This window comes from Primulina tabacum, chromosome 8, assembly GCF_025594145.1.
Source record: "Primulina tabacum isolate GXHZ01 chromosome 8, ASM2559414v2, whole genome shotgun sequence".
Taxonomy (NCBI): domain Eukaryota; kingdom Viridiplantae; phylum Streptophyta; class Magnoliopsida; order Lamiales; family Gesneriaceae; genus Primulina; species Primulina tabacum.
Window position 1 is genome coordinate 2,761,060 of NC_134557.1, and position 20,007 is coordinate 2,781,066.

General features: G+C 33.4%; 2 protein-coding genes across 2 annotated transcripts; both read left to right on the forward strand.

The window, feature by feature from the left end:
- The first annotated feature begins 4,718 nt into the window (after nucleotides 1-4,718).
- LOC142552931 (protein kinase STUNTED) lies at nucleotides 4,719-9,715 on the forward strand. The gene is made up of 11 exons (XM_075662859.1): nucleotides 4,719-5,067; nucleotides 5,279-5,446; nucleotides 5,683-5,783; nucleotides 6,249-6,498; nucleotides 6,731-7,423; nucleotides 7,524-7,772; nucleotides 8,148-8,311; nucleotides 8,395-8,474; nucleotides 8,576-8,723; nucleotides 8,860-9,009; nucleotides 9,118-9,715. Exons 2-11 carry the CDS (start codon nucleotides 5,281-5,283, stop codon nucleotides 9,373-9,375), a joined length of 2,259 nt encoding a protein of 752 aa, XP_075518974.1. The 5' UTR covers nucleotides 4,719-5,067; nucleotides 5,279-5,280; the 3' UTR covers nucleotides 9,376-9,715.
- A 1,868-nt stretch (nucleotides 9,716-11,583) lies between these two features.
- On the forward strand, nucleotides 11,584-13,531 carry LOC142552937 (BTB/POZ domain-containing protein At4g08455). The gene is made up of 2 exons (XM_075662865.1): nucleotides 11,584-11,922; nucleotides 12,918-13,531. Exons 1-2 carry the CDS (start codon nucleotides 11,638-11,640, stop codon nucleotides 13,383-13,385), a joined length of 753 nt encoding a protein of 250 aa, XP_075518980.1. The 5' UTR covers nucleotides 11,584-11,637; the 3' UTR covers nucleotides 13,386-13,531.
- Nucleotides 13,532-20,007: the final 6,476 nt, after the last annotated feature.

A 20,007-nucleotide genomic window follows, 5' to 3' on the forward strand; every position in this document is an offset into this window, starting at 1 on the left:
TCACCATTCTTTACTAGAAAAATAAGAAATATTCACATGCAATAAAATCATCGCATGTCCCACAAATTTAATTTGGCTACATTTTTCGACAACGATTATTAAATAGAGTACTAATGTTTGTTCTCTATCCTTCAATATATATAATTAAATATATGTATCATGCATTATTGTTTGCACAACAACATTCAATTTTCACATAATTGTATGATTTATGAAATTTCAATATTAGCCGAATAGAAGGACATATAAAATAAAATTTAGAATGATTTTTTTAAACATCTTATCGAATCATGAGTAAAATTTATCATCCATGACCTAATGGCATCAAATTAAATACATTTTTTATAAAGATGAAATTATCGGCATTATCATTCGATATCCATCAGATAAATTCGTAGCGGATGTATATTATTTAATCGAGTAAGGTTGTGGACTCTAATTTTAGTCAAAAACTTGTGAGAGACGGTCTCACGAGTCGTATTTTGTGAGACAGATATCTTATTTGGGTCATCCATGAAAAAAATATTAATTTTTATGCTAAGAGTATTGCTTTTTATTGTGAATATCGATAAGATTGATCGGTCTCACAGATAAAGATTCGTGAGAGACATGTTCATAATTTTAATAATGACAACTTTTTTTAAAAAAAGTCTGCAACTAATTTCGCAGGTCACGTGGGAAGTATGGGTGACATTTGGTCGGTCGTCTTCCGGACACTTTTAAATAAATGGAAACAACTATTTTTTTTCCTTTTTCATAAATTAAAAGATTGTCCCAAAATATATACGAATTCACCAGGAAATTTAATTGGAGGGCTTCCTCTGCAATTTAATTTTTATTTCTTTTTGGAAAATAATAATATTTTGTTATTGAATTGCTTTCAAACTTTTACATTAATGGTTGAACTTTGCTGTAGGGTTCGATTCAATGTATAAGAATCTGATATTATCATCTATTTTAATTGTGAAAACATATCATGTGGAACTAAAAAATTCGTTTTTATATGTTCAATTCTTGAAATCATTCGTTTTTATTTCATGAAAATTAATGTTTAGTCATGCCTGAATTCGTTTATTATTTATGGTCCTACAATGTGTTGAATGTTATGACATGCTACCTTGGGTAATATTAATATCTAAATCGTTCATTCAATAGTTCATATATCAACATATCAATAATATTAATGTTGATAGTACTAATGTAAAAAAATGCGAATAGGTAGATCAACGGTTAGAATAGTACTTTTAGACTGCGTTTGGTAAAAGGATAAAATAAACTAATAATTAGCATGTAAATGATAAAAAAATGCTTATGATAGAAATGTAATATATGATGTAAAATAATATTATGTTTGGTACGATTTTTAAGTATGTGATAATTTTGAATTTTATGATGAAATGACAAAATTGCCCTTTTTTTATTTTTTTTCTTTGCTCCGGCGACGACCCAACAACGGAGGTGGTCCGACGGCCGACGGCGATCTCGGCAGGAGGCGGGTGGTCGACGCCGGGAGGTGGTCCGACCGCCGGCGGAGGCCCGGCAACGGTGGTGGTCCGACCAACGGCGGGAGGTGGTTCGACGGCCGGCGGAGGTCGCGGCGGCCCGGCAACGGAGGTAGTCCGACGGCTGGCGGCGGTCCGGTGACGGTCCAACGGTGGCTCGACGGCGGTCCCGCGGCGGAGGTGGTCCGGCGTTGGTGAAAGGGAAAGGGTAAAATTGAAAAGATGGCAGTGATAGAGGAAGGATAAATAATCCTAGGAGGAAGAATGTATTATTTAATCACACCTAATACAACCTAATCATTCATAGGAGAATTGAGTTGGTTAAATAAAAATCGTACCAAACATTGGATTAGGTGGGTTTAAGAATCATAAACCCACCTAATCAGTGCAACCAAACGCACTCTTAAGGTTTGTTTAGTTGGGATGGTGAGATTTATTTGATTGTGTGATTAAATAATATTGTGATTATTAAATAACTCGAGTATGAAGTCAATAGTGTTGAATAAACAATATTATGTTTAATTTGATTAATTAAATTTAGAATAAAATGATAAAATTACATTTGTATCAATTTCAATCATTAATAAGATAATATTATAAGTTTATATTCAATTAGAAATAATGAATTAATGATTTCATCATACATAAAATTGACATCAAACCTTTGATATGCATTTGCATATAATATTCAATATGCTGATATAACTTTCAATCACTGAAATTCCACGTGAAAGTGAAGACAAGATCCTGCAAAAAACTTGGTAAAATTTAATTGGCGCCGTCACACATGTTCATATGTTATTTTTTGAGTTCAACAAAGTAGTAATTTATTGAAATGACATAATACTAACTAAAATAAATACAAATGACCAACGAATCACATGTGTGTACATAACATAAGAACCAAAATAAAGTAAAATGACAAAACAAAGGTTACAATTAGTGGAGGTCAACTTCCAGGGTTTTTTTTTTAAATATTATAAATTAATAAAATCATTGTAAAAATATGGTAAGTTGAGAAAGTTTGTAAAAGTAGTATAATCCGGCTTTCAGAGCCCCGGATTCATACTTTTTTAAAAAACAATTTCTTTTAAAAAAATAATTGGGGTCACGTATTACTATAATCCGTGACTTTTTAATTGTCTCGGAGTCTTTCAAAATGTGTCTATGTACCGAGCCTTTCGAAATATTTCGGCCTTTCTTCTCCCAAAATTTCCTAGCCTTTCGAAACATTTCGGCATTTATTCTTTCGCCCAAATTCTTTTTCTCGTTTCGCTTAGTTTTTTCCGCCACATTTTGTGTTAGTTAAATTTGTTCTCGGTCGACCGTGCCCAAAATTTCTTCTCGAGAATTATCAGGTATTAATTTATTTTATTATTATTGAATTAATGTTTTTTCCTAAGTTATTTTTTATAATAATGTTTAACATTGACAGATTATTATATTCTTTGTTGATTTTATCATTTATTTCAAACGAGGGATACGAGGGAATTTTAAGAGGTAATATTATTATTTTTTTCATTATATTTTTGTTTGTTCGTTGAAATATTGAACTGAATTTGTTTTAATGAATTTTATTATTGAAATAATTAATATTTTGAAATTTAGAATTCATTTTTTGAATGGGAAAATATGGAGAAGTGCTGCTAATTTGAACCTAAAATCGACCCGATTAAATCAATTCAACTCAGTTAACAAACTTCAGATAAGGAATATTATTGTTGATGGGTCGCTAAGATTTAGATAATTTAAGTAATTTAAATAAACTTATTTTATTTTTTAAATTTAGTTAATAATGATAATAATTGTGCTAATTGTGTTAGTAATGATAATAATTGTATTAATTTAAGTAATGATAATAATGATAATAATTGTATTACTCAGCCGTAATCCGGCGTGTGCTTCGTTTCAGCAGCATGTGTTAATTTTCATAATAATGATAATAATTGTATTAATTTAAAAAATGACAAAACTAAATGTGTTTCAGCAGCAATCGATGTTTAATATCTGCAATAAATTAAAAAAAGTAACAGAAATATTATACAAAAAAAATTCAATATAGAAAGAAAAAACAAGGATTCGACTGAGACTCGACGCAATTCTCTCGAATTTTGATATTCGAAAGAAATCTCTCAAATAAAATTATGAATTATGCTACTCAAACGCTCGTCACAATTTATAAGGGGACGTATTCTGAATCCGTGGCAGGGGGTCACGGCCCCAATTATTTTTTTTAAAAAAACCCTAACTTTCATGCCCCCTTTTTTTTATTAATTAAGAGTGATTTTATGTAAAAAGTTGTGTTAGGTGATCTCATAGGTCGTATTTTGTGAGACATATATCTTATTTGAGTCATCAATTAAAAATTATTTTTTTATTGTGAATATCGGTAGGGTTAACACGTCTCACAGATAAAAAAACGTGAGACCGTCTCACAAAATACCTACTCATGACTTTATCGTTGCATCATGTGCTAAATCCAATAAACATATGTTTTTTTAATGTCATGATAAAGCAAATATATTGAAGTTATATAAGTACATTTTTTTTTGTTGAGTACACTACGAACACGAGTGAAGAAATTTTTTAGTTTCACACAGGTTTGAAGAAAAATTTATGTCAACTAACCCACAAGATCTTGCGACACGAGTTTTGCTTTAAAGTGATGATGGACATTCATCTATATTTTACAATCCACGCCCAACCTTAATTTTTTTTATATTATTTTTAGACTGAATTTTTATTTTCTGTATTTTCCCGTTTTAATTCACCTGTCGTCCACAATATTGGATCGAACCGCCATGTTTGTTGGTTGCATATTTGCTCGATGCGATTGCGATGTGGGTTCTTCCGCGGCAATGACAATATTTACTATATCTATAATTTATCTATATGATTAATTATTTACTAATTTCATGAATTAAAAATAGAAAATTTTGCACATCAATCTCTGTTAGCTAGGAACAGCCTTCACACGCTTGTGTGTGTATAAATTAGTCTTTTTTGTTTCCAAAATTTTAGTTGATGTGAAGTAATTCACGGGGAAAAGTTTCGAGATTATATTAAAATTAAAATTTGAAAGATGAATTTTTATAGGAATGAATTGTGCAGTACAATTTAGATCTATGTGATTTAGGCAATGAAATCCCCAGCCCTGTCACGTCCATCTTTTTAATTGCCCTTTTCCCTCTTCAAACCCCGTTAAATTTTTCCTTTCGAATCCCTCTTTGGACGTCACCATTTAAGAAACGTAACTCGTCTTTTTCTTTTTGATGTTTTTTCACCGTAGCCACCTCACCCCCTGTGAAGGTAGCTGCAGGGTGTTTGCAATCTAGTTTCCTACTTTTTTCTTTATTTTTTAATTAAAGGTTGCTGCGGCTTAAATTCTTGGTTGCTGATATCACAGAAGTTTCTTACAAGTACCCCCTACGCACTGCCACCCACTCTGCCAGGTGGGTCCCATGTCTCCGAGTGAAAAGGCATGGCTACGCCTACCATTATAACTTCAGTCAGCAGCACCTACATTTCCCCATCTGACTTTTGGTGGGCAGAGTACTTTGTGCAGGTACACAGGACTCTGCCTTTTTTCCCCCTAACCGCTGCCATAGCTAAACAGCTTGAAAAGCAAGCCGAAACTACTTGATATAGTGACGCACAAGCTACCGCTTGAAGGGGCCCTTTTTATGCGACCCTTTGCTCTGCATGATTGCTCAGAGTTCCCGCCGGTGGTAGAAAGATTGTAGCAGGAGAAAAGAATTTTGAAAAGTTGTTTTTAGGAATGACTCAGATGGTGGTTGCGGGAGGAGAAGAGGGTTCCGACAGCCGGACGGTGGTCGTTGGGGTGAAGATGGATTTGCAGAGCAGAGAGCTTCTTACATGGGCTCTTGTTAAAGTTGCTCGGGCTGGTGATCGTGTCATTGCTATTCATGTTATCGATAACAATGGTGAATGTTTTGTCTTTTGTGTTTCATTTTCCGTTTATCTTTTAAGTTCAAGAGACTATTGAGTTAAAATATCCAAGTTACCGTTGATTGAAGTTAAAACTAGTGTGCTATTCTAGATTTACAACGTATTTCTTTACCAATTTCTTCTCTCTTTTGCTTGAAGATAGTTATTTATATGTTTCTTCAAAGTTTCAATTTTTTGTAATAATTAATTTGGTGAAATGGAAATTGTGTAGACATTGTGGATCGTGATGGGAAATCATCCATCCTGCTATCAGTGGTGAAATCATTTGACTCAATTCTTGCTGTTTATGAAGGCTTCTGCAATTTGAAACAGGTAATATTCTTTTCCTTTTTCAATATGTTCTCACTTCAAGTACGGTTTTCATGAGGGCATTCAGTACGAAAAAAAACTGTTTAATGCAGACATAATGGGACCAGAACTTAATAGATTTTTTTAAAAAAGAAAATGAAACTTCAATATTTTTATTTTTTTTTTGTTTACATTTGATTACTGAATTTATCACTGTTTACTCACTGACAAGAAATGCATAGGAGACCTTGATTCGGCAGCAGCAGTTTCCGGTATCATGTAGCCATCAGTCCGAAGTAAAATGGAATGTTGGTTAAAAACATTTTGGTGGATCTAGTTCTTAATAATTTAATCAAGAATTAAAATATTGAGTGCCTGTTCTTGTTTGATAATGGAATCTGATATGACCCTCTACCTAAATATGTTATTTGTGGTGTATTTAATAATGATTTTTGTGTGTAAAAAGATGGATTTCTGGTAATGCTGCAGGTAGATCTCAAACTAAAGATCTGTAGAGGTTTATCTGTTGGGAAAATTCTTGTTGATGAGGCCAAATCTTACTCTGCAACACAAGTTATAGTAGGAACTGCTCAAAGTAATCATAAATTACGCTCATCCGCGTCTGTGGCGAAGTACTGTGCCAAAAAATTGTCCAACGATTGTTCTGTGTTAGCTGTAAACAATGGGAAGATTGCCTTTCAGAGAGAATCCAATTTAAGCCGCCGTGTTGCTGTAAACGGTAGTGTTTTCTTTGATGAATTGTATGAGAAGGGGCATATCCAGGAGGGTTAATTTTGGAAAATTTATGCATTAAATTCGAAATTCTTATATTTTTGGTGGGGGTGTTGGAGAGGGTAGGGTTCGTGTCGTGTCCGGAGTGAATATGATGTTAATTGTTTGATGACCCCTTGGATCATTTGAAATTCTATCAGAAAACTCATGCATGTTTATGTTGCTTTTCACTTGAGCAGAAACTGAACATCATGGCCCAAATGGTTTACTTAACGCCCTTCAAAGATCGTTCTGTAAGAACTCTAGAGTGCTTACTGATGGTCATTTGTTGGAGACAAAGTTAATAACTTGGGATGAAGATTCCCGTGGTCAAACTGATAGGCTTAAACGGGATTGTTCGATTTGTTCGTTAAACTCGGTGGAACCCAATGATTCTGGTGCTCATTTAGCTAAGGAATCGTCTACTGATGACAGTGAAGAGAATTTGATGATCACCGAACCCCTGAAGATGCTCGATGCCGCACCTAGTTTAATTTCACTGTTTAAAGAATCAGCTGAACTGAAACCTGGTTGGCCGCTTCTTCGACCAACCGTATTACCCAGTAGGAAACCACAGTACAGTTCCCATGTGAGGCAGATCTCTGTGGTTGAATGGGTAATGCAGCTACCGAGTAGATACTGTTCGTCGATTGAGAATTTGACAAGAAGTGATTCCGAACATGATGGTGAAAAAGATCAATCTTGTGAATTAGATGGAGAAAGTGGTGCAATGGTTTCTGTTGGGAATGGGACTATTTCCATTTCTTCGTCACCCAATTGCATCTCGAGCTCTTTACCGAATGAACTGGAACGAATTCATCAGACATACTCAGCCACTTGCAGATTGTTCAAATTCCATGAACTTGTCTCAGCAACATCCAATTTTTCACCAGGTTTTTGTCTTTCGTAAAATCTCTCACTTTAAGCCTCAAGATATGATTAGGGTACTCCTGTACATGACGACCACGAGTGACTACATTTGTCCAATTGCAGATAACATGATAGGTAAAGGAGGCAGCAGTCAGGTGTACAAAGGTTGTCTTCCTGATGGGAAGGAACTTGCCATAAAGATTTTAAAGCAGTCCGAGGACTCTTTAAAAGAGTTTGTCCTTGAAATAGAAATCATCACTGCTTTACATCACAAAAACATTATGTCACTTTTTGGATTCTGTTTCAATGACCATCATCTTCTCTTGGTTTACGATTTCCTGTCCAGAGGAAGCCTTGAAGAAAATCTTTATGGTGAGACATTACCCCTGATCTTTGCCAACTAAATGATTTTAATACTGCACGAATTTTGGTTTCATTGTTGGAAATGAATATCAAAACTCTTGTTAGAAATCAAAAATATATTTTAGAATAACATTTGGTTTAAGACAGATTCTGATATATTTTTCATATGATTTCATATTTGGAAAAGATTTTCTATCATATTTTTCAAATTTATTTTCACATAAAACTAATCTAAACCAAGAGAGGTGGAAAAAGAGTATTAACGCTCTAGGCGTTGTGTTGTGAATGCAGTTCTACAATAACCTACGTAAAAACCGTGTTTATGTTTTTTTTTTCTCTTTTCATTATATTTCTGCTATTCAAAATTAAACAAAAATGAATCAGGTGCTGAAAAAGAACCTTCTGCATTCGGTTGGAGGGAGAGATTCAAGGTCGCAATAGGTGTAGCTGAGGCTCTAGATTATCTTCACAATCGAGAACCACAGCCTGTTATCCACGGGGATATCAAGTCATCAAACGTACTTCTGTCTGATGATTTTGAGCCTCAGGTATTGCTACAACATTCATCTAGCAGTCGTTTAGTATGTATAAACTAATTACTTACATTGCTCATCGTCCGATTATAATTCAGCTTTCGGATTTTGGACTTGCGAAATGGGCATCTCCAACTTCATCTCACATAACTTGCACAGATGTTGCTGGAACTTTTGGGTCAGTAAATTTGCTGCTCTTAGTCATATCAAAAAAGAAAATACGTTAACCGAGTAATTTTCTAGTCCCAACTTTTTAAATAAACATTGTGTTTTATGCAGATACTTGGCTCCTGAATATTTCATGTACGGTAAAGTTAACGAAAAGATAGACGTCTATGCGTATGGGGTAGTTCTGTTGGAACTTTTGTCTGGACGAAAGCCTATAAGCAGCAACTGTCCAAAGGGCCAAGAAAGCCTTGTTATGTGGGTATGTTCTCTATACACTACAGGTTCCTCATATGAACAAAATAAAAAAAATTGTAAAAAATTTAAGTCTCCTCTAAGGCTGTCATGGTCTGTTATCTTTGAATATCGATTTAAATTAACTGCATCTTCATTGTCAGGCAAAACCATTTTTAAATCATGGGAAGTTTGCATGTCTGCTTGACTCGAATTTGGATGATCGTTATGATTGTGAGGAAGCAGAGAGAATGTTTCTGGCTGCTTCACTCTGCATCAGACGCGCACCTCGTGCTCGTCCTCAAATGAACTATGTAAGTTTTTACCCAAGAAAGATACCTCATGTATGTATACTCGTTTAAATTTCCTTCATAAAAAGACATAGTGACATGTTACATATTCTTCGTATAATGGCATTACAGGTTCTGAAGCTTCTCCAAGGAGACAAAGACGCAACTAAGTGGGCAAGGCTGGAAGTGCACGCTTCTGAGGGATCAACACTAGAAGGGTCTGATATATTAGATGATGACACATTTTCTCAATCTAATCTCCGGTCTCATCTAAACCTTGCGTTGCTCGGCGTGGAGGAAGATTCCGTTTCGGGAAGCAGCATTGAGCAAAGTGTTTCTTTAGAAGATTATCTACGAGGCCGGTGGAGTCGATCCTCAAGCTTCGACTAACCTTAAATTCTTGCATATACGCCGCAAAAAAAAGTATATTTTTTTATGATTGTTTTAGAGCATCTTCTTATTTTTATGGTGTTCGATTGGGGCTTGGATGTGAGGTTGTTTGTGAAATCGTGAGTGTGCCGCCCTCCTCCTACCCTTTGCAAACATGATCTACAAATTGGATATGGAAGTTTTTGTGGAGCGAATAAAATGCAATATCAGTAAAATCTCATTGTTTGTAAATCCTCATGTAAAAAGCTTTTCTTTCTTTTCTGTTCATCGTTTGCTACAGAGATTCATCTTGAATTTCTTGTATTGATTAGAGGCTCAGCAAGACAATATGATTTATTTGTTTTCATAGAATCAAATATGTGTCTATGCCTTTAATAATTTTTTTATCAGTCGTATTTATTAATTTTATCGGTAAAAACATTTTCAATATTTGTAAGTAAATCTGTTTGATAACAATTTCAAATAAGCTGATAAATTGTCAGAATTCATTTTATCTCTCAAAAATGGTATTTAAAAAATAACAATTTTAATTTAATTTAAAATCTAAAAATTCGATAAACAGAATAAAATAAACTAAAATCTTTATAAAAAAAAATCTAACAATAATAAAAAATAAAATCGGTACTATTATTGGCAAAAGAAAATGAATAATATATTTTAGCCTTCGTTTTAATTTAATTGATAATATATTGACAAAAAATGTGTTTGATTCTTTCAAAATATGAATTTGGATTTGGATTTGGATTTGAAAATTCAAGTATTTGAAATTTCATTTGATATTTGGTTTAAAATTTAAAAATGATATTTACAAATCTATTTCTTGTGTGAAGAAAAAAAGATTCGAATTTAGAATTTTAAAATTTTATTAAGCTACCTTTATAAATCATCTAAACATAAATAACCTAAAGAATTTTAGAAATTAATAATTCTTCTCTATTATTTGTGTATGTAAATTAAAAATTAATTATTATTTATTAATCATAGTGCACATAAAATAATAATTTAAAAATCATCAAACAAATTCAAAATATAAAAATTTAAATCCAGAAAAATTATCGATAAAGAAACCAAAACAATCTAAAACATCAATATATTTATCAACAAATATAATGCATAATCAACCAGCGATGACGAGCATGATGTGGAATCCCCAAGAAAAAATCAGTTGCAGTTGGTTTTGACATAAAGTAATCACTTGCTGCAAAAATTAAATATTCATCTACTCCATTAAATTTTGTCAGTTCAGTGTATACCTCATCATATCGACGCTTGCTCTGTTCATTGACATCGATCGCGTTAGCCATTTGTGACATCGTGTTATTCAAAGTGTCAAATCTCTCATCAATTTCATCAAATTTTGACACTTTTTTCTTGCCAACTTTAAAATTATTATTTGTGGACGATTATTAAAGAGAAACAAATGTTTGTTGAACATTCTCCTCCTCAAAATCATCCAAAATTTCTAAATGTATATGTTGCTTGGCTACCAACCGATCGATCTCTTCTATTCTTGAAGATTCTCCATAGCTCGGCTCTTTCCCCTCTCTTACCTAACGATGTGTCTTCTCTTTTCCAGTTTCTGCTCTTTTTCCAGTAGCTCTATCATTTTCAAATATTTCTCGAAGCACAGGAAAATAAGAATTGCAATATTTTAGACATGTTTAGCTTCAAGATATACCTAATTACATTATATTTATATTCTAAGATAATAACAATTGAAAAAAATACAAATAATTATATATATATATATATATTTTTTGATATTATTATGTTTTCGTTTATATATATATATATATATCAATTCAATTAATTAGGGGCAATATAAATAATGAAAAAATATATTATTTTTTTAAGAGTAATTAACTATTTTACAAATATTGAAATTTGAAATCAGAAAGTTTCATGAATTTTTTTTAAAAAAAAAAAAAAAACTAGAGAGACTGATGATGGAGCAAAGAAACATATTAACAAAATCACCGAAAATACAGTGAAGTTTATGTGAATCATGCTGACTTCACCAAATCAATTTTATTTGAATAAAAAAATAATTGTATGTTTTTAAAATCCATCAAATTTGATGAGATTTGAATATACTCACGTTGAAATCCAATAAAATTCTAAACAATTCCAATTTTTTTAATCACTTTATCAGATAATAAAATAAGATTCTAAATCCCATCAAATTTTCCTAAATCTTGTGGTTTTCAAACACACTATAAATATGGAAATATTCTCCTAATTGTCATACGATCTTGGCGGAGGATGATGAAGTGCTTATCCTGCAAGGAGGAGTACGGCGGTCGAGATGTCGGAACGTGCCGCGAGTGCTACGAGGAGGCAGGAGAGACGGAGGAAGAGCTCAAGCGAGAGATCGAAGACCTTAAGACTAAGGTCAACTTCCTCCGCCTCCACACTGTTGTGACGGGGTCTAACTACGCCACCACAAGGCCAAACGCGCCTTCCTTTTCCGACGTCGTCTTGGTCGCCTCAGATTCTACTGACCCACACCTCACTTTTCCTCCGATCCCTGCCCATCGGGCAGTACTGGTACCCTTTTCAATTTCTTTTAATTTCGGGTTTGAAGTATTGTGTTTCATCAGTCCGTTTTGTGCGTTGGAATTTGCTAGGATTTCAGTTTTGGTTCCCATGGACTTTTTCCTATATATTCAACACTTGATTGCCTCAAACTTTCTATTAGCTCATCAAAAGCTGTTTCTTTTATTAAGCTTAAAAATGTGGAGGTCATTTACTGTAGTTTAAATCCGAAAGATTGAACTTTTTGTTTAAAGTAGCATTTAATTTCTGTCTGATCCACCTTGCATTTGATTTTTCTGGGCAAAAACGTTGAACTGAAGTAGTCCTCTTATGTTTTTATGTATTATAAAGATGTACATGTTCTATTTACGAAGCCGATGTTGTTGGCTGAAAGGTATAAACTTTTTAAGGGTGCACTTGCATGTACGATTCAATTGGCAAAAACAAAAATTTCTCGTGTGATTTTATTTTTTTATTACTTGTGCTTTTGAGAAGTGAGATGTGAGTGAAGAAAGATGGCAGGGGATTTCTCTAGTTTTATTTCCTCTAATGAACACGTGAGAAAATACCTTTAAGAATTCGTTGATATTTGAGACATATGTTCATGATATTAAAATAAGCGTAGGTCATTGGATAATTGTTAGTTGGTTTCAAATAATTCCTATTTAGTTGTTTCAAATATCTAACAATAGTAAAAACTAAACAAAAACTCTAATGAGAATATTTCACGGGTCAATTTTGCGATACAAATAACTTATTCGACTCATGAAAAATATTATTTTTTATGCAAAAAATATTACTTTGCACTCAAAATAAGAATCTAGTCGACCCTTCTGAAGAACGTAAATTCGTAAAATCGTCTCACATGGTACTTACTCTAAAATAAAAAAGTAGATTTTGGTACTTAAGTTCCACCTTCATCATATAAGCCATGGTTCATATATACTTGATTTTGTTTAGTGTCTATATATTGCGTTAATGTTTAAATTCTCTTTGCTGCCTAGCAGGTAAGCCGTTCTCCAGTTTTCAGAGCCATGCTTGAAAACAAAATGGAGGAAAGCCTCAGTGGAACCATCAAGATCAGTGATGTATCGTATGATGCCCTCCGTGCATTTGTTAGCTATTTGTATACAGCTGATGCAAGCCTTGACGAGCATATGGCCTGTGAACTCTTAGTACTGGCAGAAAAATATGAAGTGAAGCACCTTAAAACCTACTGCGAAAAGTATTTGATGTCGAAATTGAATAGGGAGAACTCATTAGCATATTATGCTTTTGCTCACCAGCTTTGTGCAAAGAGTTTGCTTGATGCAGCCTTGTCATTGATCATGGACAACATGGACAATCTCACTAAGCAAGAAGAGTACACGGAGCTTGTGGAGAAGGATCCACGTGTGGTGGTAGAAATCTATGAAGCCTATCTCTCCAAACAGGTCAATACTGCTGCTACTGAAAATCCAACCCCAAAATCCTAGTATCATAAAGTGCTTGTATTTGTGCTTAGTGGAAGATGTGATCGCGTGGCAGCTCTGATTTAGATTGGATTGATCCGTGAAAGTGCTTGTATTCGTGATTATATCTCATGAAAATGTTTGATGCATCCTTAAATATTTTGCATGTACTCCGGGTGATGTAAGTTTTTTCGTCCTGGAGTGTATCTTTGGTGGCTACGACTGGGGAGGGACAAGTCTCTCTAAGAAATGAGCCTAGTTGAATCGGGTACCACGTGTATTTTGTAACCAAGCTTGGATACAAGTCTTGATTCTTTTACAGCGGTGGTTCTATGAGTTACCTTAATTGGCGGAACAGGAAAGAAAAACAGAAGAAATGAAATACCAAGAAGTAGTTTGCAAATGTTTTTGAAAATAATTATGTACTTTTTTCTTGTAGAAAAAAATTCATAATCACATTTTTAAGTTTTTGCAAATCTTAGTTAAATCAATACCTGAACACATTAACTCAATAAAGCACAATTCAAATGTTTTTTTTTTTTTTAAAAAAACACGACGCCAGATAATGCTCTTCGATATTACTTTTACACCAAACATGGTCCATGATACCCATTTACTTAAAGGCTTTATTAATTATTTTGTCTAGTTAAAAAGTTTGAATTTTCGTTTCCTTTTTCTCAGCGAGTCCATGATCTTGTTTTTGGATGAGGCAGCGCGCCTATGATGTTATCCTTCGATACGGTTAGTTTCGATCCAACCCTTGAGGTATCATTTTCCGACATATAGAAAACACAAGTGTGTTTTGTTTTTTTAATGAATCAACAAAGCTCGATTTCTTATTCTACGAGTATCGCTATAGAACCCGCGCTAAAGGATTATAGCTCAAAACATGTTTGATCAATCTTTTAGCATTCAATTGTGTGTAATTGACCATTTTCAGTTAATTTAATCATCACCAAACAGTTCTAATTAGTTTATATATATGTAACAAGGAAACGCACGGTTGTAACATGAATTCGATTAATTCTTTAACTCACAATAAATAGGTTTCGAAGAATTGGATACAAGTTGATGGCAGCAACATGGTTGTTGGCACATAGACTAGAACTACGGAGTAGAACCCACAATCAATAACAAATGGGGAGCTTATTCTGGCTGTCTGAATAGTTTCCTCCTGGAATCTGCAAGAGCAGGATATGACGTATGGCCAAGAAAAAACCATTGACTAAATTAAATTATTATTTATAAAATATAACAGAAAATAGTCATAACGTAGGCCGATCTCCATTTATCTAACAATATTATGATCACGTCCTGAACTGTAGTTATAAAAAAATTACGTACAATAATTGGGTCATTTTTGAATGAGCTCAAATCCGAAAAATAACGATGCCGATGGGTGATTGTAAAAGAGCAAATGCTCACGAATCATCATCCTCTGAGTTATGAGGCTTGCATGGAATGGACATCATGACCTTGAACTCCTCAAAATCCAGCACCCCGTCCGAGTTTTCGTCGAACACGCTAATCATGTCATCGAAATCTTGTCCATTGCTCTTGTCCCACAATCCCCATCTCGACGACACTGTCTGCAGCTCTTCGCAGGTTATGTATCCATCGCCATTCAAATCAAAAACTTCGAAAGCCTTCAAAAGATCATCACTAGCTTGATCGACTAAACCATTGGTTTTTTCTTGGATTTTGGCTTTGACCGTCTCCTCGTAGAAGAAGAAGAAGAACTCGATGTAATCAAGACTTGTATGTCCCACGATCTGTTCGAGCTCGTCTAAGGTTGTTCGTGCTCCCGTGTTCTGCAGAAGATGATGTAGCTGATGAACGCCGACCAGACCATTGTTGTTTGTGTCCAGGTTCTTGAAAATTCAGTGCAGATCATCTGCACTGAGAATAGCTATCATGATCTAAAACTGCACTGAGAATAGCTAACATGATCTAAAAGATGAAAAGGAAAGAGTTAGCAATTAGATTTTGGTTACCAGGTTTGGGAATTTTATGGAGTTCTTATGTTTATATTTGAGGGTCGCGGGATCGTTTTTTGGTGTGTTTTTATGGTGGTGGGGTTGGATGGTGGTTGTGGCTTATGTTTGAAAAGAGTGTTATGTTGGTTTGCAATGAGCCTATATTAATACTAGATAGCGATATACGTATATATTATTATTTTATAAAAATAAATTTTATAAATAAATTTGTTTAATGTAAACATATAGTTTTATCTGAATATCTTTTTTCTATCATTCTAAAAAAAAAGAAGATATTTTTTAAAGTTTTTAAATTCTTTATACTCTTTAAATTTCATACACAAATTTTTTTTAATTGTGTATCCAAGCATACATGCGACACAATTATATGATCAATATGACTCAATGAACACCTTCAAGGCATTTGAATGAGTGAAATAGGTGAGCGTTCAATCAATGGTCAGGAATTCGAGCACCGTGTTAACACTTTATCATGTGAATTTATCACACATGACTTATATTGATGATGTAATTTGTAGTCTGTTATGTTAATTTGGGTTTATTATAATTTTTTACATGTTTTTTTTTTAAATTGTGTATCCAAACATACGAGCGACACAAATATATGATCAGACACAAATATATGATCAATAAGACTCAATGAACACCCTCAAGGCATTCGAGTGGGTGAAATATGTGAGCGTTTGATCAATAATCAGGAATTCGATTCCCACTATTCACATTTTATCATATGAGTTTGTCACATAGGAATTACATTGATGATGTAATTTGTAGTCTGTTAAGTTAATTTGGGGTAAACCCAATGTATATTGAAGTATAGTGCAGTTCGAGATGGTAGACTGATTGGTTTCACGGTTTGAACCAATCCCACTTGTTATCGAATTGGGTTGGGTTGATTTATGAATCTGAATCTGAATCAGAATCAGAATCAGTGGAAATTGGATGGGATCACTGTTACCAAAATTCAATCCGAACCAGTATGACAATGGACTACATTAAAAAGTTCTCTACCACATATTTGAATAAATGCAACAAAAATCCTAATTTTTTAAACGATGGGTTCAAGAGATCAAAGCTGCTCCATCTGGTGTCGCTCTAGCTCAGTTTCGATCGACTTCAAATAGAACTCAAGCTATTCAGCCAACCAGTTCAAGCGACACCACTTAAACTCAGCTGCTTAAGTAGTCGGCGTTGTAGAAAAGCTCTATGCCAATTTCATCATAGACCATTAAATTTTGTCTTGATATATACAAATTATATTGTATCTTGCAATTAATCAATGGCTAAATCTGTACAAACATTACAAATATCTAGCGTCTTCAGCCAAATATGCACTCCATTTTAACCTTCTGAGCACAACAAATATCGCCCTGACCCCGAATCTTTTCCCCGTTAGATATGGTTATCGGCCATCAATATGGAATATCGGTGTTGATTAACCATAAGCTTGAAAGAAGAATCAAAACCCAAAAGACGAGTCTTGTAAGCGGGAGAGCCTATATGATCAACCTTCTTTATCAGTCCACAAATTTCTTATAATCCTTTCTCCTCCAGTTGATCTCTCGTCGGATGATACATGTTCTCGCATATATAGTTCTAGACGATATGCTACACATCCCGCGTATCGCGCTACACTTTTGTATCGGATGGATTAAGCTTTGGATCAATCTCAGACGTTTTTTCTGAAGATGTGAAAGAGTTCGTGCCTTTGGAGGGAGATGAAGGTGGAATGGGCAGCTTCTTTGGCAACATTTGCTCCCAATTGTATGCCTTTGGCAATGATCTTGCTGCTTCCGAAATGAAAATTAGAGAAAGAAGACTCAAGATCAAGCACTTTCCCTTCCAAGAACTTGACATGATGAAGGCCTCAAGAAGGTAGACAAAAACGAAGCACCTCCCCTCTTTTAAACTCCTACAGCCTGCTTATCTAGGCAGACATACTGAGAGATCTTATGACCAAATACAATTGAGAATTAAAATTTATAGCCCATATTAACAGTACCGAATGAAATACAAGTATTGCCAACTTGTTTGTTCCAGGAAAAGCGAAACATTCGGCAGACAATTTGATAGTATAATAGGTTTCAGATCTTAGAAGTTTGTGCTTGTTGCTTTTGCTATGATTTCCAACCAGGAATACTTTGTGTTCCCATAATTTATCTTACTATTACTTGGGATTAAGGATCTCATTACTCTAGACCCCACATATGTCGAAATTTTATCTTTTTTCGAACAAATATCTATCATCTAATTAAAAAAACTATTAGTAATGTGTCGTATAGAAGTCAATAATATTATATTGTTTGTTACTACATAACAATTTAGACACCAATTTTCTGATGTTCGCTTTGCCGCTAAAACCTACAAATTTTCAAATGAAAAATGAGTGAATAGTAGCCATATTCAATCATGCAAACACGAGGGAGGATAGGCTTGTGAAGTATATAATAATACTCTTGGACACTGAGTAGGGGAGACAACCCACTGTACAAAAGGTTAAATGTGTTCGAAGAGTCCCATAATTTGAAACTTGGAACTTTTTGTGTACTGCTTTAGACAACAAAGAAACAACTCAAGATAATGAATGCCAGCAGAGCCCTATCCTTGAGTTGGCAATAATATAATCTTTATGAAGGGTTGATTTTATCAGATTACCTTCAACTCCTAATGGTTGTCTTTCAATGTATAGCTTGCAACTGGTGACTTCTTATAATATCGTTCCATAATGACTTGTCTCCTTGATCCCCCATGCAGAAGAGACTTCAAAAAAAGTTAGCCGGAAAATCAATTATTAAAATTTCAACTTGCTTTTGTTCCGTAAAAATGATCAATTCTAATATATAAAAAAAATCAACAAGTGTCTCACACACTCCCATTTTTATTGAATCAAACTGTTGTAATTTGGTAATGTAAAACACTGTATATCTTCCATCTTCCTTCTGTTTCGAATTTTTTTTCCAAGTTCCATACACAAAAAAGATTCTTGAAAATCACTTAGGTGTTAAATTTTTTTCTCAAAATCAAGTTTTCACGCACGTATATAAACATGAAACAAATATGCGGAAGCTAAATCGAGCGTTAACTCCAGCTAGGGACCTCAATCGCTGCTATTTATAGGCATCTCATACCATCAACGAGTTTATTGTGGGAGCTTAATTGTCAAAGGAAGAGGTGCGTGCACGTCTCAATTTTCTAAAATTTGAGGCTGCATGTGCTGTTCGTCAAAAATGGTAGGCTTCTTGGCCGTCGCCAATTCCTACACGCTAGGCCTCTTTTAATATGTGTCATATTTTCTTACACTAGAAATAATGTACGTGCGTTGCACGTTAGAAAGTAATTAGAATTTGAAATAAAATTAGTTAACTCAACAAAAGATAATGATAATAATATTGTAAATTTTGACAATTCGTGTTAATTACTATATGTAACTAATTTGAAAAAAACATATTTTTTTAATTTTAAAAAAAATTTGGACTACTAAAATTTTTCTAATATCTTTTTTATTATATTGTTTTCTTTTGTCATTTATCATATTCTCTCAATAATGCATATATTTTATTACAATTTTTTTGACAGTCAATGATATGCAATTTTTTATTTACAATGTTGTTTGATTATTATCTTCTTTCATGTAAATTGACAACAATTTCCACTGAATGTTTTTACTTTCCTAGTCACCTTTAATTTATTAGGCACTTATAATTGATAACATATAAACTACACATTATTATTAGGGGTGAGCAAAATTCGGATAGAATAAATTAACCTACCGAACCGAGTCAATTCGGAAATTCGGTTCGGTTATTTAGGAAATTCGATTATAAATTTAAAAAAATTCATTTATATCGGTTAATTCGACTCGGTTACGGTTTTCAAAATTTTGAAATCGGCTAACCGAATTAACTGATATAATAAATACTATTATTTAATAAATTTTTATTATTTATCAATTTTAATATATTTTTTAATTTTTAATTTTAAAATCAGACCTAATTTTAAAGAAAAATTTGTGATGTATGTGATTTTATTTTTTTATGCATTTGTGTAGACTGTAATGTTCAAAAAAAATTACATATATAATTAAAGATAAATCACATTTTTTTAAAAAAATAATCGGTTAATTCAGACACCAACCGAATTAACCGATTTTAATTCGATTCGGTTTTCATCGGTTATGAAAAATAATACGGTTGGTTCGGTTATTGCTAAATATTTCGGTTTGGAACGGTTGTGACTAATTTAGTTCGGTCACCGACCGAACCGACCGTATGCTCACCCCTAATTAGTATAACAATATATCATCATATAAAAATTATTGATGGATTGATTCAAAAAAATGTTGATTAAATGTTATCATTTATTTGTAATTTATAATAATAATATTTTTGACAATAAATCATCTTTTTACTGACTCTTATGACACTTAATTATTTTAATATTTCATATTAACTCATAAGTATAATTAGCACAATCAAATTACTAATGTCATATTGGTATTATCTCAAGAAAAATAATATATTTAATTTTTCTAATTGTTTAAATATCTTAACGTAATCATTTGTGTACCCTTATCTTGAGAAAAATTTATTCCATTTACAAAGTTTGAACGGTAAATATAACTTTATAATATACATTTAATTTGGAAACTG